Consider the following 23,504-nt stretch of genomic DNA (forward strand, 5'->3'; position numbering starts at 1 on the left):
AGATATTACTGATGGGGCGTGGGTGATTTGAGCTCCTTATTTATTGATTATAGGCTTATTCAATAAGGGGTGGTTCTCTGAGACAAGTATACTTTACATCTTGATATCCAGTGAACAACTTTAAACAGAAGTTTCAAAGTGTCCGTTTGTTGTGATTGTAACCTCATGAGTGACTGTTCAAGTGGTAATTGTGAAGGCGGGATCGGGTGGTCAGGCTCGCTGACTTGGTTGATGCATGTCATCGATCCCAATTGCGTGGAACGATGCTCATGATGTGAATCACTGGATTGTCTGGTCCAGACTTGATTATTTACAGACCGCCGTCATATAGCTGGAGTGCGGCGTTAAACAACAAACAAACGTGAAAAATGAGTTCTGCTAGCCTAGTTCACTGCTTTCAGACCTGTGTATTTCATTATTTTGATTAACTTTTCTTTCTTGGATTCTAAAATATTTACAGCCAGTTCTAAAAAAATTCAGTTTTCCACATTTATCAAATACCGGTATAACTTCTGCTGTGCAGTTGTGTTTGGAAATGTTACCTGCACTGGGTGCATCCTGGCTGTAAAAGTTACCTGCACTTGCAATGTTTTACCTGCACTGGTGCAGCTTGGATATAGCGAAATTGATCCCTGTATTAGCACTGTGTTTACAGTAAAATCACCAAATTATATTTCCATAAAGACCCCAGTTATGTGTATCTGTTTCAAGGCAACCCATTTGGAACTGTAATTCTTTTTTATGATTTTGCTCTAATCATCTATATACCAATCTGCATGACCTGGGTGGTCCTTGAATAAGTGGTTGAAACTATATGCATTTCTTTGAAACAGTTTTGATTGTTTCAAAACAAATGACACAAAACCATCAATGAGGTATTGATATCAGTTGTACTTGTACAATGTACTATAGGTTATAGACTACAAGATATCTGTCGATTGTTATAAGGCCTGCCTTATTGGTTTTATTTGTCATGGAACTTTTCTGTTATATGTAACTGAATCCCTTTTATCAGCCTCCTTATTTTAAGAAGGTTGTTGGTTACAGTGTTAATAGGCAGCTAGGGTTGTATTTTCCCCAGGGAGCTGAGAATGCAAACTGAATGTACACTGATCCATTGACAAGGGTTATAATTACATGTATGAGCTGAGTTCGTGTTGACCTGGTGTTGGTCACTTGTATGTATTATTATCATGACTGAGAATAGTTTTATGCTGCAGTCAGCAATACCACAATAAGCAACACTGCAGTTAGGTCACAGCAAGCTGTAAGTAATGAAGTCCGTCCAGATAGCAGTCGACAGTGTTGAGGCGATAAAATGTCTGAGTCCCGTGGTGAGATTCGAACCACAGACCACATGACCAAAGAGGTTAACCCTGTCAGCAAGCTGACAAGGTAAGGGTGTGATCTGCAGGAAGACTCCATGACCTGCTACTATAGCATGAGCAGTGATCCACGTTGTCAGGGTACAGTGACACACTCAGCCAGTCACACTCGCACTTGAGTTTTGACCAGCCATAAACTGTTTTTGATTCCTTAGAAATATTTTCACATACAGCAATTGCTCGTCTGTAGGTACTTTGGGACAACAAAATTATGTGATGCGAGATGATTGGGAGTTAGACGGGCAGATGAGGATCTAACAAATTGTTATGGACCAATCTTACAAATTCTTGGATGTGTATCAAGCCACATGGTCGGTATCATGGAATGTATCACATCTCACATCATGTCACTCCTTGTTCATAGCATTTCACTGCAGACAAAAAATGAAAATGTTGTTTGTTAGTGCCTTTTCACCAATCTTTTCACAAGCCATTGTGTTGATTCCAGACAGAATATGTCCGACACTTGTCAAGTGAGGATCTGATGGTTACAATGTATGACCAGGTTAATTGTTGCTCATCAAGCCAACTACTTGATTTTCTGGCCCAGATTTGTTATTTCTTGAATGTTGTGGAATGTGGAATAAAAATGTATCCATATTTTTAACAGTGAAACACATTCTTAACCTGAAAGATCTGTATATCCTTGTGTGTTGAAATCTGACTATCTGAAAGTTTCTACAAACAAGGCATGAGAATATAGGCCACTTCATGATAGCTTTATTAAAGAATGTACAAACAATACAGTATTTACAATGATATTTTCTCAGTGTATGATTCAGTCCTTTGCTTGCAGGTCCTGTGTCCAGTCAAACGGTTTCCACCATTCAGCAAATTCCAGAACTTTCTTGCATTGAACATCAAAGCTCTCCTTGTGGGGCTTCCTCCATAGACCAGGTTCAGCATCAACCATACCACCAACAATCTCCTGTAATGTGTTGGTTTATTTAGTTAAGAAATAAAGTTGGGGAAGGGAAAATACACTACTCAAAAGAAGTTAAGGACCACCTGATTCCTAACTATTATTACAGTTAATCTGTCATGGCACAAGCACCACCCGATTCTTTCATATTACTTAAGTTAATCTGTCATGGCATGACCTATTAATAATGGTTAATATGAAAGAATCAGGTGGTCCTAAACTTCTTTTGAGTGGTATAGGATGAGAAATATATAATTTCAAATTCCCTATGTTTCATTCGACATTTTGGTGAAATGTGACAGGACTATTAAATGTTTTACAGCATACTTGGGAACAAAGCCACACACTGCTTATGATGTACCTGTGATATTGTGAATGGTATTGGTCTTGGCTATAGGTCATTCAGCACATGTCACTTGTTAAAAACAACAACTGAGACATGATATAAAAAAAGTTGAATCATAAGGTATAAACAAGTACCAATTTCTTGTCTAATTTAAATGATATTACAAAACATGATAAGGCCAGCTCATGAAGCTATGGTGGCGATGGGTGCAGGGTATTTATCATAATAGACTGGAGACATAATACCCAGGCTATTCGAGGATTATCGTTATGACAACTTACTCGACCAAAGTAGGGTGGAAAACTCTGTTCATCCTCAATGACATGTGCGAACCCTCCCTGCAGCCCGAAGTCCACGCTGAAGTAGGGAAAACCCTTGGGGATCTGGAAACATTGTCACTGATATCAAGACCAGGTCTCTTGTGACTGACATGATACACAAGTGTTGGAAATTAAGCATGAAAGTTTGTTTGTTTGTTGTTTAACACGACGCTCATCAATATTCCAGCTATATGACGGCAGTCTGTAAATAATCGAGGATGGACCATACAATCCAGTGATTGACATCATGAGTATCAATCTACACAATTTGGATACGATGACATGCATGAACCAAATCACTGAGTCTGACCACACGATCACGTTAGTCGCCTTTTACAACAAGCATAGTCTCCTCTTATGACAAGCATGGGTTGCTGAAGACCAATTCTAACCCAGATCTTTATGGATGTACACATACCTACATGGACAACACTTTGCAGATGTTTAGTAACACTAGTTTACTCCTATGAACACACTTGACATGAATGTTGTTTTATGCCACACCCAGCACACTGTAATAATCCATTATGTGCCTGACAAACCAGTGGTTGATATTATGATCAACACTCGCTCCGTAGGGTTATGGTGACACACAAACAACCAAGTCACCGAGCCAGACCGCCTGATCTATTTTAGCCTCAACAATAAGCAAAAGAGGTTTGAGACCTAATCTAACATGTCAGAGCTCCCTCATATTCTGATGATGATAATCCTAAATACAGATGCAACAACACTGTTTCTAGACCAGTTATTAATACTGATGTGTTCCACCTACAGTTGAATTCAAGAAATGATTTCTATTGGAAAAATGTTCAGCAACAGAAACTACTGACTATCCTTTTGAGACCAATGGCTTGTCTTGAATGTTTGACCACTGAACAAGTGCTAGTGACTGACTGACCGAGTGTCTGATATCCTTGTAGCTGAGATCGACAAGCTTCTTGTTGTTTGACCATTCTGGGCCAGCGTCTTGTATTGCTTTCTGTGGAAAAGGAAAAAATTAAACTGAGTGATTAAGCTTGAATGTCTGGACATGTGTTGTACATTAACATGACACAGTGATCAATCTATCTTCATCACAGACAAAACAAGCAAATAACCACACTTCTGGGGTAACATGATAAAATGATATACTAATGACTAGAATCACGTGGAGTCGGGGGTGGTGGTGCCATGTCAGGGGGTCTCACCTTGAAGTATATGGGCGCCAGGTCCCCCGTCTCCTTCTCCATGGGGATGCACTCCATGCTCATGTGGGGGAGGTACTTCAGGTGCATGCTGGTCTCCATAAACACAATATCCTGGTCCTGGGACTCAAACATCCGTACCAGGCACTTCCGGAAAGTCTGAAACAGAACATTTATGTGTAATAAAGGTATCATTACCCTCATAACCACATCCTCACAAAGATGTTTCTTTTCTAGGATTGTAAATTAATTTCAAAAACTTTGTTGAACTTATTTTCAAATTCAAATTCAACCCATTATGGGTCATTATAGAGTAAATCTGTTTAAAGATCTCGCCTGTAACAACATCGCCTATAACAACACTGCCTGCACCCACCTGCACCTCCTGCCACACATCTTCGTCTACGACAGTCCCGGCTGTGACATGCTGCATCGGTACAATCAGACAGTGACCTGGCGTCAGAGATCGGTGGTTCGGGAGGCACAGATATGCCTGGTGTACACAAACAGGATTAGATAGGTGAGATTGGCCTTATGACTGTTATATTTTGCTGACCCCCATTTTTTCACACACATATCTCCCCCAATACAAGTAACATTTTTTCATGATTATACCATATAATAAATTACTAATCCCTTCATAAGGTTCAAATTAAAACATCTCATATTTGAACAAATAGAACTGTGTAAATTTGTCATGCCCCTAATATAGTTGTGAAATGTTTTGTGGACCCCCTCGTTCAGTGTCATGTTTTCATGGACCCATCCACCTATTATAAAATACCAGTCCCTTACAACACCAGTATATCAAATAAAAATGGTGCTCGAATGACATGTTCAAAACTAACTTGTCTTACCTTAAGACCAATGGCAATAATGAGATGTTTCGGCACCTTGTCAAAGCAGAATCTGCATTTCTCCATTGCAGTCGCCATCTTCCTATGTTCTGAAGTGATATATTCAATACTCTATCTGAAGTAACATACATACATTGGTGCCACTACTCTAGTCTCAAATTACAGGAGTGAGTGAGTGAGTATGGCTTAACGCCGCTTTTAGCAATATTCCAGCGATATCACGGCGGAGGACACCTTAAATGGGCTTCAGACATTGTACCCATGTCGGGAATCAAATTACAGGAAGGAGTTTTACATGCACTTTTTAAGACATTCAGAGTTATCTATACAACAGTTTCATTGTGGGCAGACTTTGCTGACCATAGACATTCAATATACACATTGTTGGAAACTGTTGTTCAATATAGGCAATATTCCAGCTATATGATGGCAGCCTGTATAGTAAACAAAACTGAGTCTGGACTGAAGCAGTGACTGATATTATAAGCAGCCTGCCACTGGGTTCCAATGACACACAGTTAACCAAAACATGCGAAAGGCATTGACCTGAAGACTGTAAAATATTCATCTAAGTCTCACCCAAGATAGACCTGGCTCGATCTTTCTCCTCATTCTGAGCCTCAGACTGTTTCCGTGCAGCTTTGCTAATAAACACATCATCCACTTGGAAGTCCTCATCTGTCTTCTCAGCAGCCTGGTGGAAAACGTAGTATTAGTGAGTGAGTTGGGTTTAACGCCGCCTTTAACATTATTCCAGTTATATCACAGTGTGAGGCTTAATGTGAGAGGAAAGCCTGAAGTGATGCAGGTCTCAAACGTTTACCACTTCGGTGAAACCCACGAGCACGGGTATGGTGCTGACAAACCTAGATACATAATCGGGGCGAAACGGGATTCGAACCCACAACCATAGGTTTCTTGTGTGCCCAAGGGACGCAACTCTGCACAACGAATTGCAGCATCTTAGAGGACTGGGCCACCCGTGTTCCCACGTGGTATTAGACAGTGAGGGAGCAACTTGGGCTGCAATGCTTCTTCTTAAAATATTTTAGTCATGGACATGTCTTCTAGATGTGGGCAGGTCCTTACCATTTATCATCAGTGCGAAAACCAAAGCTAGAGAGTTACTGACAAACAAGAATCAAAGTTGAAGTTGGGTTTCGGACCAATAGCCATCTGATATGGCCACTAAGCTCAACAGATATGTACAGACCCGATGTGCACTGCAGTCCCCAGTATCATATTGCTATATCATGGCAGCTTCATAAGTGTGTATATGTTGGCTTAAACACTGCTTTGAACAGTATTACAGTTATATCACAGCTCATCATTTCAATATGGGAGGAAAACCTGAAGTAATTTAGGTAGTATAGGTTCACCACTTTGCTGACACAGCATGGGTTTGATCTGGTCTGACAAACAAAGGATGGCTGAAATACTGTTGATGGGATCTAAAATTTTAACTCGCTGATTAGAGTGAATCTGTGATTCGAACAAATAATATGATCCTGTCATATTTTTGCCGGACGAATGAGTCTATGTGTAGTCCAATCAAAATCGTGTAACAAGATCGACATCCGGTTTGTAAACAACATGGATTTCAACGTGCAGATTTGCAAAAGATGTGTACTGTCAACTGGGTGAGAACACATATTTTCCAAATCTTTTCATGTTTTTAATCAAGGTGCCCATGTGATTTGATGAACTGCACAAGGTAAGACTTGTTTTATTACAATATATATCTTGATCATCGATCAGATCGTCTTGATAGCCACTGGTGGCACTACGATCAAGCCAAGACATTCCAGCCTAGTTCTGGAAGGGTGGAAACTGGACTTTTCGAGTCAGATAACTTCCTTGCCTTCGAGACTAGATCCCAGAACGTTGCAAGTAAACTTCTAAGGGAAGGAAGTCATTACTGAATGCAAGCCAGGGTAGGTGTCCTTGATTCATGCCTTCAGCAAGTCACTAGTTGTTCAACAATATAGAGGGCTTTATGCTGATAATGTCTTCTAGCCATTGTTCATACAACAGCCTCATGAAGACATTAATCTGACAAATGCAGTACTGCCAACAGAAATAGGAATCTTACCCTGCCTGCCAGCCTGGCAAACATGGCGTTCTGATCCTCCGCCGTCCCCATCTTCTCCCTCTCCACCTGTAAGTGAATACAATCATATATTAAACAGTCAGCTGGCACAGAATTGTTTTGTTTTTGTTTGTTTGTTTGTTTAACGCCACACTCTGCAATATTCCATCTATATGACAACTGTCTGTAAATAATCAAGTCTGGACCAGACAATCCAGAGACTGACATCATGAGCATCGATCCACGCAATTGGGATACGATGACATGCATCAACCAAGTCGCCAAGCCTGACTACCGATCCTCTCACGACAAGCATTGTCGCCTTTTATGGCAAGCATGGGTTGCTGAAGACCTATTCTAGCCCGAATCTTCACGGGTCAGAATTGTTTTGAAATTGTTTCAGAGTATCTCACAGGAATCAATCTGTCACAAGCAATGAGAAACTGAATGTTGTTTTACACCCATGACAAAATATATCATGGTGGCATGTAAATAATAAAGTGCAATCTAAATTGAATTCTGGGGAATCAACATGTTCAAACACTAAATGTTCAAGACCAAGCTACAAGGAATCAAAAACAGCTGGGGGAGATAGTCAGCGAGACATGTCATCTTTCATTCTCTTACTCTATATTGGACAGAACTTTCAGGACAAATAAGTCAAAGTTTTACCCCAGTAACTTAAGTTAACCAATTACTCATAAACAGAGATGCAACTTGGTATTACCAGCAGCTACTTAGCTCACTATCCCAGGAACCCGTTCCACAAAGTGATCTTAGTGCTAAGATGGTCGAAGCTCCCATACCTAATCATAGGCTTACGATCAATGTAGCACTAAGATCGCTTTGTGGAACAGGGCCCTGGGTGCCGTTGTACAAAGCGATCTTAGCGCTAAGGTGATCGTAACTCCCATACATGAACGTAGACTTATGACAGTCTTAGCGCTAAGGTTGTTTTTGTACAACGGCACGCTGGTCAATTTGTCTATTGCTACAGGAATCCTGAAGGCAAAAACACTTTCAGTCTCTACTGGGGTGTTCTCATGTTATTGCAACTTGGGTTCAGGTTCATTTGCATCCTGCATAATTGAGTGAGTGAGTGAGTATGGTTTTTCCCTCCGTTTTAGCAATATTCCAGCAATATCACGGCGGGGGACACCAGAAATTAGCTTCACACATTGTACCCATGTCGGGAATCGACCCGGGTCTTCGGCATGACGAGCGAACGCTTTAACCACTAGGCTACCCGACCGCCCCCGCATCCTGCATAAACTATAGATTAAACAAATTCACAGAATATTTTGTAACAGATCGAGGATACATACAAGAGACTTGAGGCTGTGCTGGTCATCATCATCAAAGTACCGCTCTCGCTCGCCTCCACCACCATGGGTCTGGACCTGGAACAAAGCCACACACCAAGTTTGTCAAAAAAGGTACTTACTGTATAAAGAAAACTTGTTTGATCATCAATAGACACAATAACAAGTCAGGGACAGATCTTTTTTTTATTCTGGCTATTCAAAAAAACTCTCCATTTCTGTAGGTGAATAATAAACATATGGAAGCGGTCATCTGGAAAGGAAATGGCTTGAATGAAAAAGATATTTGTAACAATGCACAGGTAAGACATTGTGACTGTCAAAAACATTAATTGATTGGGGGTTATCCCTTTAAATACTTTAGTTCTCAGGCTCTCATGCTAACAAATGGGTTTTAATGTCGCGTTCAACATTATTTCACTCATAGAGCGACATACATGTGTGTGTGTGTGTGTGTGTGTGTGAATGGCTGCATGTACTAGTCCAGATACTTATTGGTTCGTGGTACTAGCCAAGTGAGGTACCATGCAACAGGTTAACATGGATAAACCACTCAGACTCCGTATACTGACACTAAGCCGACTTGTTTTAGCCCCTAATGCTGATTGCCAGGTAGGGTAACAAGTATCATCTTTGACCATGACCATGATGACACCGATGGTAAATCCTATGATATTTTACACACAAAAAATACTGCAAGGGTCTCACATTCTTCTTCCTCCGTCTCTTTCCTCCGGTCTCTCGGTCGTGTTTAGCATCGGGTAGAGGTTGAACTAGTCCTCCTCGGGTTGTGCGGGTCAGCACGACCTCCTCAGGCTCACCTTGACCTTGCTTCTCACGTTTGGCTGCCAGCTGAGGATTGTCCTCAATTACCTTGCGAGCAGTATCCAGCTTAGCTTTTAGTTGTTCAGCAAGAGCCTAAAGAGATAAAAATAGTCTGGACACTATTCACACAATACTGCAACAGTCAAGTTTTATTTAAACATCCACCGTATGATGCACATGAAAAATTCTTGTCCTCGTTGAAAGTACACTTTTCAAATTCTGATAGTTTTAGCATCACTGTTTGAATAATATAATATGGGTGAGCTCTTCTACATCAGTCTTTCCTATAGCAACAACTCCCTTGGGCACACCAGAATACTATGATTGTGGGTTCGCCCCGATTATGTTTCTAGGTTTGTCAGCACCATACCCGTGCTTGTGTGTTTCACCGAAGTGGTAAACGTCTGAGACCTGCATCATTTCGGGCTTTCCTCCCACGTTAAGCTGACACGCCACGATATAACTGGGATACTGTTAAAAGCGGTGTTAAACCCAACTCACTCACTCACTCACTCACTCAACAACAGAGAATTATATCATTGTGTCAACACAAAAGTAACATTAACAGACAATTCTAAAACAAATTCCAACTAAAAATAGCACTTTTATCTCATAGAAAGTACCAGTATATCCTTATGGCCATCGGTGGTGAGGTGAAATGGGGTTTAACGTCGCGTCCAAGATTATTGCACTTATATAGCGACATGCATGTACTTGTGTGTGTGTGGCTGCTTGTACTAGTCCGGACTGATGCCGATTTATAGTGCTAGCTCACTGAGATACCATGCCGCAGTTTAACATGAATACCCCACTCAGACACAGTATACTGACGCCAACCAGTCCTTGTTTTAGCCCTTAATGCCGAGCCCCAGACAGGGTAACAACAAGTACCATCTTTTAACGTCTTTTGGTATGACGCGGCCGGGGATCGAACCCCTGACCTTCCGCTCTACCACTAGACCACGGAGGCGGTCCTTATGGCCATCGACTTTGAAGGTGAGTGTTTAAACCCAGTGTGTTTGTGTATGGCCCTCAGTCTTCAGTTTGCAGTGATACTTAACTATTATTCCATAATAGTGTTTATCATTAATTTTTACTTCCATCAAAACCTCCAAATGTCTGGTTCATTATTGGAATGAAAGTCTCAAACTGTATTTATACTTATCTTGACTCATACGCTAAAGCAATTAGTATGAGTCAGGATAAGGTAACATCTAACATTTCTTAAAAAGCTTACATTATTTCCCATTATTTCAGCTTTAAGAATTTTGGCTCCAAGGGCATTCAACTCTTGCGGTGACAGGATCTCAACAGCTGGAGTTGTCTCCTCTTCACTAGATGGCGCTGCCTCTGACTCGGAGCTGCTGCTGCTGCTGCTGTCTGTACTGGAAGAAGAGTCTGCAGAGAAACAGAAGTCATTAGAAAGCTGATGAAAAGTTGGATGTCGGGAAAAAATCCTAATTCCTTAAGTTTGGGGAAATATAATCAGTGCGAACTGGGATTTGAACCAACAATCATAGGTTCCAGTTGTGCCCAAGGGAGGCATCTCTGTCCCCCTCACCATAATAGGTAAAAAGAAATGAAATAAAAAGAAGATTGTACAATGAGATGAAACACAAGAAATATTGTGACAGTTCAAAAAGCACCTCTTAGTGTGATGTTGTTCCTCCTCTTGATAACACTCAAGCTGTATGACAAACACCAAACTGTCATCATGGTTATTGTAAACATTTATCATATGACATATTTAAATGTTTATAAACCTCTCACAGATACTGGGACAAGGTCCCTAGCGCCCAATGTTGTAGGATGGTCAGGCTTGCTGACTTGGTTGATGCATGCCATCGATCCCAATTGCGTTGATGGATGCTCATGATATCGATCACTGGATTGTCTGACCCAGACTCGATTATTTACAGACCGCCGTCATAAAGCTGGAATATTGCTGAGTGCGGCATAAAACAACAAACCAATAACAACATTGTAAGAGCCAATAAACTGAGGACTAGTAGGTCACAATGGTCATGATGGCGGCCATGCTGTGTCATCATGACCCAACAGCATGAGACATTTTGCATATCAACCACTGGTTTGCATGTCCAAATTTATTTCTTGACTGGCTCCCATGGAATATTGCTGAGTTTGGACAAAAACAACATGCACTCACTCACTCATATTACTCATGATCTACATTGCTAGGATCGATGCTCACTGGATTGTCTGGTCCAGACTCGATTATTTACAAGCCACCATCATGTAGCGGGAATATTGCTGAGTGGGGCGTTAAACAACAAATAGAACAAACAAAATAAAAAACTCTCCACATTGATTACATTGTTAACTTGGCTGTTTACATGTCAAAAAGATTTTTGCCTAAAAATATAGTTTTCAACATTATTCAGTACAAAATTGAAGCAAGTTCTTAAAAACATGATGACTTAATAGCAAGCTGACACTCACATGACCGAGACCTTTTCCTCGCATGTCTATCATCTCTGGAGTCTCTATGTGACCTTGACCTTGTCTCCTCTTCCCTTGATGATTTAATGCCCCCAGACTTTTCATAGCCTTTCTTCTTCCATCTTGGGACATCATTGCTTGATCTATAATCTGAGCGTGAAGATTGACGGTAGTCTGATTCGCGCAAGTGTCTTTGTGAGTTATCATCTGCTGGTCGAACAAATTGACGTCTGTCTTGTGGTTCCTCATCCTGATCGTCTGAAGGCCGCACAAATCTCTTTGAGTCTCTAGACCCTGAATCACCTCTGTCACCAGGCCTCATAAATGTTCTAGACCTGGAACCATCACTGCTAGACCTATAGTCATCAGGTCTCATGAATGACCTTGACCTAGAGTCATCTGACCTTGACTCACCAGGTTTCATGAAAGTCCTCCTCGGCCCAGAGCTATCAGATTGCCTATCCCTCGTTGAATCACCTGGTTTTATAAAATGTCTACCAGAGTCTTTCCTATGATCAGTTCTAGAAGGAGATCGATCATAATTTGAACTTGGTGACCTTGACCTATTGCTCTGTCTCTCAGGAGATCTGGAATAGCTTCTTTTCCTAACCTTATTTGGAGACCTTGACCTGCTACGTCGAGGAGATCGAGACGACCTTTGCCTATTTCTTGTAGGTGACCTTGACCTTTCTCTCTTCTTCCATCTGGGAGGTGAACATTCTCTGTTAGCCTGTTTCCTCTCTTTTTTCTCTGCCTCAGCAAGCATCTTCTCAATTTTCTTCAAAGACTAAAATAAATACCAATGTCAAGTTTAAAAGTTCTAAAAGCATTGTCAAAAAATGCTCGAACATATCACCTTGCTTATCATCACAAATAGCCACTATGACAATGAGCAGGTTAAGATAATAAATGAATATTTCATGCACACAATAGCTAAGATATACTTTCTGGGAAAGCAACAAGATGAACAGCAACAATTAATAAGACAAAATATTTATATATAAATCCCTGAAGACAAGGTGATTTGGGTTTCTCGTTTGCACTTGAGCCATTTTCCTGTGATCTTTTGCTTAATAAAAATCTGAGGACATCTCATCACAGGTCATGTCAGAAAGGCCCTTCATCCGACCAATCAGAGCATTGCTTACCAGATCGGAAAGTGACAGTTGCAATGTGTTTTCTGATCATGCAATATTGCCTCTCAATATTGGCCATCTATTAGACCTTTCTGAATTTTATTTTATTCAGTTTTCAAACTTTGTGAAAGTCAACTTCTTGTTAGTCATTTCACTGGTTGATGAAAGTTCACGAATGGTCATTCCTGACGTGACCTGTAATGGGATGTCCTCGGATCTCTGTGTAGCAGTAGCAAGCACTTTTAATGAGATTGGGTTTTTTCCCTGCAATCTCACTCAGTGTCAAGTGTCACTGACAATTGGCTGTACGCAATCAGCGGCGAATCAACACAATGGCGGCGAATCAATACAATCAGCGGTGACGGATCAACCTTGTTAAATTTTTATTGTGTTAATCTTATCTGTACATGTAATCTTATCTGTAAAACAAACATTAAACATATACACTGCTAATACAAATCAATGCATGCATTGTGTTTTGTCTTATCCAAGATGGCAGACGTTTCCGAGCGAAAACGTGTATAACAAACAACGGATATAACGAACTCATTCTCTGGTCCCTTGACATTGACTGTAAGCTTAATGCCGGAGAAAGCCCAAAGTTACACATGTAGCCCACCTTTCATCATCAATACTTCCAAGTTTTGTGAACACTACTTCCCTTCATAGTGAGTGAATAGATGGGGTCGCTTTGAGGTGGACTCACTATTTGAAACCAACAAATCCAGCGAAGGCCTGGTTCCAGTGAGAGGACAGCCAGTGAGTGCACAGACCAAAGAACAGTCTGATTACATCATACAAAATATGCCTTAGTCTTGCGCCGGTTGGCTCCACACACTGCCTCAGTGTCGGCCAAAAGTAAGGGTTCATTTGACATCCATGGATCATAAATGGCCTCATTTCATTGGTTGACTTAAAATAGACATGTGTCACTGCTACACTGCATAGCGCCATATGTACTTCGGAGGGAAAGAGGAAAGTACTGTATATGCAAAAGACTGTGAGGTATTGATGATGGCATCTTCCCGAGGCAAGTGAGTTAACTGACTATAAAAGTCCAGTTTCCACCCTTGCCGAACTAGGCTGGTATTATGGAGTTACATTGTGTCTGGACTAATGAGTCTATGCATAGTCCAATCAAATCGCGCAGCGAAATCAAAATCCAGTTCATAAACTGTCGTGCAGATTTCGATCGAGTGCAGGGTTTGCAAAGCATGTGCATGGCCAATTCGTTGTCAGCAGATATTTTCCAAATCCTTTCATGTTTTTAATCAAGGTGCTCACGTGATTTGATGCATTTTGTGATGTAAGACCCGTTTTATCACAATATAGATCTTGATTATCGATCAGATCGTCCTGACTGGGCGCCACCATTTTGTGTGAAGCAAACGCAAGTGATACGAGAGGTGGAATCTGATTGGTCGATAGGAGAGGCTTAGAAGGGACATAAATGGTAATAACCACTGTCGGCGCAACGATCGAGCCCAGTAATTCCAGCCTAGTTCGGCAAGGGTGGAAACTGGACTTTTAAAGTCAGTTAACTCCCTTGCCTCGGGAAGATGTGATGATGGAAACATTTAGCACTTTGTTACTGCCCATTATAAAACCAAATAACATGACTACCAAGCACATGTTGGTCTGCATTCATCTAGCACTTGTCTACTGACAAATGTAATCACAAAATTCACCCCTTCCTTTTTCAAAAGAGCTGCATCCATTTTAGAAGTAGTTTTACTCAAACCTGCTGAATACAATTCTCCTTGGAGCCTAAGAATATCCTTCATCACAAGTGGAGCACCTACCCCCCATCGTTCTGCTGCCATCTCCTCCAGACTACGACCCTCCTCGGCTGCCTGCTGCTTGCATCTCTCAAAGGATGTCCGTAGCCATGACAACCCTCCATCTCCTATCCCAGAATGGTTCCTTTTATGTTTAGACTTGGATGGGTCTTCCTCTGGTAATCCAGTTCCTCCATTTTGCCAGTAGGGGTTCAACTCTATCTTCAGCCGTGCAGCCTGTCAACATGATCAGTGTTGCTTAACAGTAATTTAGACACTGTGGTCATGGTTACCAATGTTTTGTTCTTTAACTCCACCCTCAGCAATATTCCAGCTATATGACGGTGGTCTGTAAATAATTGAGTCTGGACCAGACAATCCAGTGACTGACGTCATGAGCATTAATCCACGCAATTTTGATACGGTGACATGCATCAACCAAGTCAGCAAGCCTGACCACCCGATCCCGTTAGTCGCCTCTTACGACAAGCATAGTCGCCTTTTACGGCAAGCATGGGTTGCTGAAGACCTATTCTACCCCAGATCTTCAAGGGTCTCAGGGTACCTATGACCCCATGAACCAGACATATACGTATCAATTTGTTCCTAGTGTCCAATTACTTTTGATAAGGATATAAATTGGCACTTGGCAGCTTACCCAAAATGTATGTCCAATGCTAAAGGTATGTTGAAAATCAGATTTTTTTAGGGATGTAGCATTTAGAACATTTATCATCACCTTGCAACTATTTAGAAATGTTTACATTTACATAAGATAAGTATTTACATCTGCCTCTTTCGCAATTTCTGCATTCTTCTCCTCTTTGATCTTCATCTGTTTATTTCGGATGTCCTTCCTGGATGTTGATGGTACGTCAAACAACCCCGCCTCCTCCATCCAGCTGTCTCTCTGAAAACATCCACACATACAGATGAGTTTACAGGATAAGTGCTACAGCTAAAACTGCACTCCAGTAGCATTAGACAAGGACAAGCTGAGTCAAGTTCTTGAACCTGGCAGAACCTGCATTGACAGCATCATCTAACAGTGGTACCCCACTTTATGCAAACAAGAGACTACCCAAAATATTGGAAGGTCCCATGGACTAACTCTCTGTGCTGACATAGTGATTTTGTGATTTTGTGATTAATCCCAGCCTTTCAGGACTTGTTTGCTTGTTTGCTTGTTTGTTGTTCAACATTGCACTCAGCAATATTCCAGCTATATGACAGCCTTCTGTAAATGATCGAGTCGGGACCAGACAATCCAGTGATTGATATCATGAGCAATGACATGACTGTATGAGCCAAGCCTTGTAATGCTTGAGACAGTTAAGTTAAATGTCCAGTAAACAGTGACCAAAGGGTAACTCTAAATGTTTCAATATCACACCTAAATCACCATAACCAAACATAACCCAGCATTAGAAACTGGCACTAGTCTTGTAGTCCTTACCAAACTGTCCAATAGTTAAGGTATCATAAGGACTAGAAATTTGCCATTTTTAAGGTTTGAGCTATATGTTATCATTATAAGGACGAGTGGACTAAAACTGATGTTTCTATCGCTGACACACATTTGGTGTGTGAGATTATGGCACAGGAAGACATTTATTTAGGGTTTTGAAAAGATTTAAGCAGTTTCCACTTAGAAGAGGTACCAGTAATTTTCTCTAAACATAGGGTGATGTCATGTAGCTGTGGCACAAAACAAAACAAACAAAAGCACAAGGGAGGGGGGTTATTGGCTAGCATCTTATCCACTAGGATAGAAAGATTGAGTGTAATAACAATGATCATTATCTGGTATTTGCACATGTGCTTTTAGTGATTCTCAAAGATGATTGGTCAGTTCACATGGTTGAGGAGGTACTTCTTTGTTGAGAACAATATCATATGACGTCATCCATTGTTCATGACATCACAAATGCATAAAATCACATCATCTGAACAATAGGCTGACTCCAGTGAAGTTTCTTTGTAGGGTTGACATTGCATATGGGTTTTTTTTCATTTTCTTTCTGAAAATGTCAATGAGTAATACATAGAATAACCAATTTGGAAATCAGAATTTTACAGATTATCTGTCCCTGTGAATAAATGATGTGTGTCTTGTCCAGGGCTGGTTATTGCACCATTCATTCACTCAGGATAGATACTCTGTAATACCTCGTACCTCATATTCTCTATTGAACAATCTGACTTAAACTTATTACCTGAAGTGTAGGTCCCTGCACTGGCCGGACAGGCTCCCTGGGAGCAGCTGACCCATCACTGGACTTCTCGACCCACTGGTCATCCGAATCCGAATCCTGGTACATGAAACACATGTCACTTAGCAATGTGCCCATGACTGGTCATTATCAAGACTTCCTGGTCAACCGGTCTCAATGTCATGGCTGATTATCAGAATCTACCAGCTAAATTAATATCATTCAGAACCTGTACATTATTTTTAATCAATTCAGAGATTAATTTTCATATTGACATTTAAAAAGACAGCAATTTTCTATAACAATTTCTCTCGACATGAACTCCCATAGTTGTAAGATAGCCATGACGTCACTCTGGAATTCTACTGCGTTGTGGTATAATATTATATTAATGTGGTTTTCATTCTCCAGGACGAATGGCATGTGGTTGGTTTTTCAAGAAATATATGTACTTATCACAAAAAATAATCATATGCAGAGAAAAGTCAGACAGTATTCAGGGATCCAGAGCTACAGATAAGCAGCGTATTTGCTTAAAATACCCCCCCAAAATATTCAAAACCCAATTACCTGCATTAAATGAAAAAGTCAAATGTATAAAAACAGCACGCATAAATACCCAATGAAGCTTTTTCAGCATGCGTACAAATGAGCTAATTTCCGAAACACAGTTACAAGCTAATTCACTTTCCAAGTCAAGCCTATATTTAGAACTGTTACATACATCTAAAACATTTTTGTTAATTTTTAAATCTCAAAATGCGTACCCATTTGCGGAAAAAAAACACCAATAGAGTTATGAATAGATGAGTGAAAAAATATAGGTTACCCAATGAAAAAGTAATAACCCAATTAAAATAGAAACCTTTGAGTAAAAACTCAATACTCAAAAAGTTATCTGGAGCTCTGGGATCCAAATCCATCTAACAATTTTTTTTAAACCAATCAGATTGCATAATAACTGATCAAACTGAAATATATGATAATAATGTTTATATAATCATGACAATCAGTAAGTATTCAAGTGCTTCAACTCTTTTAATAAGGGTCTTGTTTAATCCATGCTCAACAGCTATCATAAGTCTATGTTAAAGAAAGGGAGTGACAAAAGTCATAGACCTCAGATTGCTTTATGGAGCCGTACCCTAGATATATTAGATGGTACTATTTCCAGTGATATGCCTGCATTAACAATTTATGTCAGGATTAACACATCATAGGTACTAGGGCTGCAACGAAAAACCTATGAGGCGAATACGATTCGTATCATGAATATAGGGTAATGAATACGAATATTAATTCACGAATACAATAATAAGTCAGCAGTTGGTGTATTATTTGTTATATTCAGTGAAACATTAACAACATAAATTATTTGACATGGTTTGTTCATTATCTATATTATACATTCACATACTGCACTTGTCCAGGTACTTAGTCTTAGTATCTGCTCAAATGCTACAATGACCAAATTCCTGTCAAATTAAATATTATAAGAGTGATGTCTTTAAGGAAACCTATGCATATCATATGTTCTTATGGACATTTCAGGTACAGGGTATGTAAATGCACATGATTGCATATTCATAAATATTTGATTCTAGTGGCAACGAATACAAATTCAATTCATGAATGGATACGGTTCGATTCACCGAATACGCGAGTGAATCGTAACAGCCCTAATAGGTACGTCCTAGTGATCCTTTATTCATAATCAGACGTTTCCAAACAGCAGTAGTCCATATTGTGGGGTGTCCAGACTAAGAAGGCTCCGTTGTACACAGACTTTGAGGCATTGTTTAGCTGATGAACTTACAGAATCTGAACCACTGTCTGATGAAACATGCTTTTTCTTTTTCTGTCTTTTTTTCTTTTCTTTCTTTAATTTCTTTTTCTCCTTCTTCTGTTTCTTTTTTGCCTTTTCTGCAGTCTGAAAGTTCAAATGATAAAGTGACATCTAATTCCCATAAACTCAGTCAATCTGGAGGTGATGTGAAGTGGGGTTTAATGTTGCAGTCAAGATTATGTCATGTATATATCAGTGAGTGAGTGAGTGAGTATGGTTTTATGCCGCTTTTAGCAATATTCCAGCAATACCACGGCGGGGGGACACCAGAAATGGGCTTCACACATTGTACCCATGTCGGGAATCGAACCCGGGTCTTCGGCGTGACAAGCTACGGTTTAACCACTAGGCTACCCGACCGCCCCCATGTACATATCAATGTACCTACATGTGTGTGTGTGGCTGCTTGTACCAACATGTACCAGTCCGGACTTGTGCCAGTTTTATAGTGCTAGCTTGCCGAGATTCTATGCTGCATTTAACAGGATACCCAACTCAGACACAGTATACTGACTCCGAGCCAGTCTTGTTTAATCCCCTTCATTCTGAGGACCAGCCAGGGTAACAAGAAGTACCATCTTTTAGTGCTTTGGTATGACACAGCTTGGAATCAAACCACCGACCTTCTGGACAATAAACAACGATCAATCTGGACATTGCAGGGATACACAGTACCTTCAGCATGTTCAGTGACAAAATATGATGCCGCCAGACATCTCTGCTATCCCTTATTAACAAGATGTTTCAGTAGAGGCTGTTCATCACTGCCCTTGATCAATGCCGCACTCAGCAATATTCCAGCTATATGAAGGTGGTCTGTAAATAATCGAGTCTGGACCAGACAATCCAGAGATTGATATCATGAGCATCGATCTACGCAGTTGGGATACGATGACATGACTGTATGAGCCACCTGATCCTGTTTGTCCAAGCCTTGTTATGCTTGAGACAGTTAAGTTAAACTTCCAGTGAACAGTGACTAAAGGCTCACCCTAAATGTTTCAACATTGTGTTCAATATCACAGCAAAAGCACCAGAACCAATGATAACCCAGCGTTATAAACTGGCACTAGTCTTGTAGTCCTTAGCAAACTGCCCAATAGTTTAGGTATCATAAGGACCAGTAGAAATTTGCCATTTTTAATGGTATTGCTATATGTTAGCATTATAAGGAATAGTGGATTAAATAGCAACTTCGCCACACATCAGAAGTATCTATTCACAGGCAGGGTTCACTCTAAGAATCTACTGAAAATGATGTCAAGAGACCGGTTAACACATTCTGGACAAGACTGATTATTTATCACATAGATTCAAGCACTCTTTGTCAAGGTTTGGTCCACTGAATAATGGAGTGGATCATAACATGATAAGAAATAATGTGACCTTGCTATCAGATTGTATTCTGCCTGTGATGGCTGGCAGCATCCATCGGTCCTCTCCCCGGGCTGCAGCTTCCTCTCGTCGCCTCTCCTCTCTATCATATTTGCCCTTTGCCTGCAAACACAGTAACACATGTACAGTATTTCAATATCCAACCAGTCCACAGTTCGATTTTGGATGAGTGAAAACTAATTACATTTTGGGAGAAAACAACTACTGTACTGTCTTCCCTCTAGATTTTCATCTGATTAACAGACTAGTATGCATTTCTAATCCTGCTGTATGTGTAAAACTATGGAATTGTTTCTGTGAATTTTGGTTAAATATTTAATGATTAACTTTAAGATTAATATACATCATTATTCTTTAGGTAGCAGACAAATATGGGAGTACCAATACTACCACCATGACCATGGAAGGAATATTTATATTCAGTGTGAGTTTTGCTTTTTTTATAGTAAAAATGACCAATAGAAGGTGGAAGAAATTAAATGAAATCTTTTAAGAAAGCTAATGTGACTGGATCAAGAACCCATGCATCTTTCAATCAAATTGGATGAGCAATGTTCACTTAGGATTCACCTGGCATAACCACGTTGGTCAAACAATTCCCAATTGGACATTTTGTACCCATCTCTTGAGGCCTACAGCGGGTACCCGGGTAGGGTCGGGTAATAGTGGGGTGGGTACAGGGGTAGTAAATTTGGATTCGTCCCAGCCCTACCACCTTGCCTACGTATGGTTTATGAGTCGCAGACGTAACGTGTACGCGTGACGGCTCTGCCGTCTCTTGTACGAGAGACGGGTGCGGACGGCAGTACTCAGTGAAGCGCTTGATACTAATTAATTCAATCACCGTGGCTGTGCTGTCACCCGTGACCTCCGCGAAAGTAATTAAAGCGCTATGTACGATCACCCAATGTTTATCAGATCTTCACACAGAAAGCCAAGGTATTGTCTTAATGGCAGTGATCGTGCTGGAGTAAAAAACAAACTGATTCTAATCAGTGTCAATGAGATTGGAACTAGAAGTGCCTCTGAACATAGAAGAGTACTAGGCTACATTTCTTTTCAACCTTTCAGAAACCTAAGAAAGATTATTTGTTTGTCAGATTTAGATGGTTTCACGACTGCGGAGCTGGCGGTGTGCCCATCCAAACATATATTGATGTTGACATGGTTCTCGTCGACGAAAGCTACAACCCTAGCGGCTCTGCACTGATCCACAGCGGAATTTGTGCACGCAGCTATTCACGACGATATCCTTGTCTAAGACTGGTAGAGAAGCTGAGATTCGCCTTTCTAATATGATCCTTGCTATGTCATCTGTAAATCATATTGTTTTATCATCGATATGTCAGATAATTGTGGTTTGACCTACGATTACTTAACTCAGCATACCTTTTCAAGAACCTTTTCCCTCGCTTTCTGCAAGTATTCCCTTTCTTGGTTGATGGATGTTTTGCTTTGGAAGTTTATTCCGTTTATTCCAGCCATTTTCCAGGGGACGTAACTCGGACGACATATAACCGGTGACATATCAAATTACTACCTTATATAATCTAATCAACTCATTTTCATTCAAAGGAGAGCAAACAAATGAAATGAGACACGCTACACAATATCTATCTTTACATGATATAAAGAAGATTATAATCAGATTGTTTTGTTGGTTCAAAATTGTCCTGCTAGATTCCTAGGTAAATAGTAAATCCCACGAGGAATGTGTTTCTTTGTTGTTTACGCCGAAATCAACAATATTCCAGCTATTATGAAGACGGTTTGTAAATAATTGAGTCTGGACCAGACAATACAGTAATTGACATCGATCTACACAAGTGGAGATACGATGACATGCATCAGCCATGTCAGCGAGACTAACCAGCCATCCTGTTCGTCGTCCTTTACGACAGCATAGGTTGCTGAAGACCAATTATAACCCGGTTCTACACACGGGCAAGATAAAATGAGGTCCAATGTACATTTTAGACTAGTATGAACTTTTTTCTATCTTTTAAGTCGAATCAAACCAATTACCTTCCCCGTTGGGGATTCCGGGTTAGAATTGATCCCAGGTTCGTCGTAAGAGGTGACCAAATGGATTGGGTGGTCAGACTTAGTGACTTGGTTGATATGCCAGAGGGCCCCGTCGTTGTTGATTGTTACTCATAATATCAATCACTGGATAATCCGATTAAGTCGATTATTTACAGACTGCGTCAGATAACTGTACAATTCTAATCGACTCTGAGGTGCGACGAACCAGTCGGCCGAGACGCTGTGCACAATGTGATGTGCAAAGTTGTGTCCTTCGATCGGGCCAGGATTAGACGAACGTTTCGATCTCTATAAAATAATATCATAGCGCTCACTACCGGTACACGTCGATTTTTTTTTAACGGTGGCGAGAACGATGACCTGAGTTTTATGAGATTGATGGACGTTCGAATCCCACATTCGCCATGATTATGATCCTTGGTTAATTTGCATAATGCCCATGTTCACAGGTTTTACTAAATAGGTCATGTCGGTCGATACAACAGAAATACACAGCGGCATTAAACCCAACTCACTCACTCACTCAAGACATCGAAATGTAGTTCGCGGACACATTGATCCACTTAGTGGAGGAAATCTGGTAATCGGGCATGCTACATTGACTCATCTTGCAAAATGTATTAATCTGATGGATACAAACGTAGAAGCGTCAAAAACGACACCTTCGTTGCAAGTGGCTGGTAAGTCAGCGACCCCCAGTATCAGGGTCAGTATAGCGTGTCTGAGCGGGGTATTCATGTTAAACTACAACAGTGTATCACAGGGTAGCACTAAAAAAACGGCATTTAGTCTGAACAATGAACAGCATGCACGTCGCTACATAAGTGCAATAATCTTTCGCCTCACCTAATTTAGAACCTGTAGTTACCACCCGTGAACATCCGGGTTAGAACAGGTTTTCAGCAACCCACGCTTGCCGTAAAAGATGACTAAGAGGCGAAGAGGCGAATAAAAGGATCGGGTGGTCAGGCTCGCTGACTTGGTTGATGCATGTCACCGTATCCCAATTGCGTATAGATCGATGCTCTTGGTGTCAATCACTGGATTGTCTGGTCCAGACTCGATTATGTACAGACCGCCGTCATATGGCTGGAATATTGCTGAGTGCGGCGTTAAACATATAAACAAACAAACAAACAACAACAACAAAACCTGTTGTATTCATGAAGACATAGTAGACTTATTCAGTTTAACCTCTTTATACTTCCAATGCAGTTCACTGTCTACACCTGTAATTTGTTCAATCTGTTCTCCCTTTTCTGGCCTCGCCTTGCTCCAGGGGCGGTAGGGTGGCCTAGTGGTTAAAGCGTTTGCTCGTCAAACCGAAGGCCCTGGTTCAATTCCTCATACTTGTGAAGCCCATTTATGGTAGTGAAT

General features: G+C 40.7%; 1 protein-coding gene across 1 annotated transcript; it reads right to left on the minus strand.

The window, feature by feature from the left end:
* Positions 1-2,088: 2,088 nt before the first annotated feature.
* Positions 2,089-21,612, minus strand: LOC124111923 (CWF19-like protein 2). Its single transcript, XM_046471841.2, has 18 exons — positions 21,471-21,612; positions 20,073-20,183; positions 18,657-18,770; positions 16,844-16,939; positions 15,415-15,537; positions 14,652-14,864; positions 11,714-12,500; positions 10,491-10,651; positions 9,137-9,346; positions 8,432-8,506; positions 7,110-7,175; positions 5,597-5,711; positions 5,018-5,106; positions 4,537-4,653; positions 4,164-4,319; positions 3,875-3,955; positions 2,935-3,036; positions 2,089-2,313 (listed from the first exon to the last, which is right to left on the minus strand). The coding sequence occupies exons 1-18, from the start codon at positions 21,606-21,608 to the stop codon at positions 2,164-2,166; spliced, it is 2,904 nt and encodes a 967-aa protein (XP_046327797.2). The 5' UTR covers positions 21,609-21,612; the 3' UTR covers positions 2,089-2,163.
* Positions 21,613-23,504: the final 1,892 nt, after the last annotated feature.

Source organism: Haliotis rufescens, unplaced genomic scaffold (assembly GCF_023055435.1).
Source record: "Haliotis rufescens isolate VD_foot unplaced genomic scaffold, xgHalRufe1.0.p SCAF_5, whole genome shotgun sequence".
Taxonomy (NCBI): Eukaryota; Metazoa; Mollusca; class Gastropoda; order Lepetellida; family Haliotidae; genus Haliotis; species Haliotis rufescens.

Coding starts and splice junctions, on each gene's coding strand:
- LOC124111923 (XM_046471841.2), bottom strand. CDS start 21,608: ATGTCACCGGTTATATGTCGTCCGAGTTACGTCCCCTGGAAAATGGCT. Junction 18,771..20,072: donor GAATACAATCTGATAGCAAG/GTCACATTATTT, acceptor TTGAACTTTCAG/ACTGCAGAAAAGGCAAAAAA. Junction 3,956..4,163: donor TGGCGCCCATATACTTCAAG/GTGAGACCCCCT, acceptor CCTTTTCCACAG/AAAGCAATACAAGACGCTGG.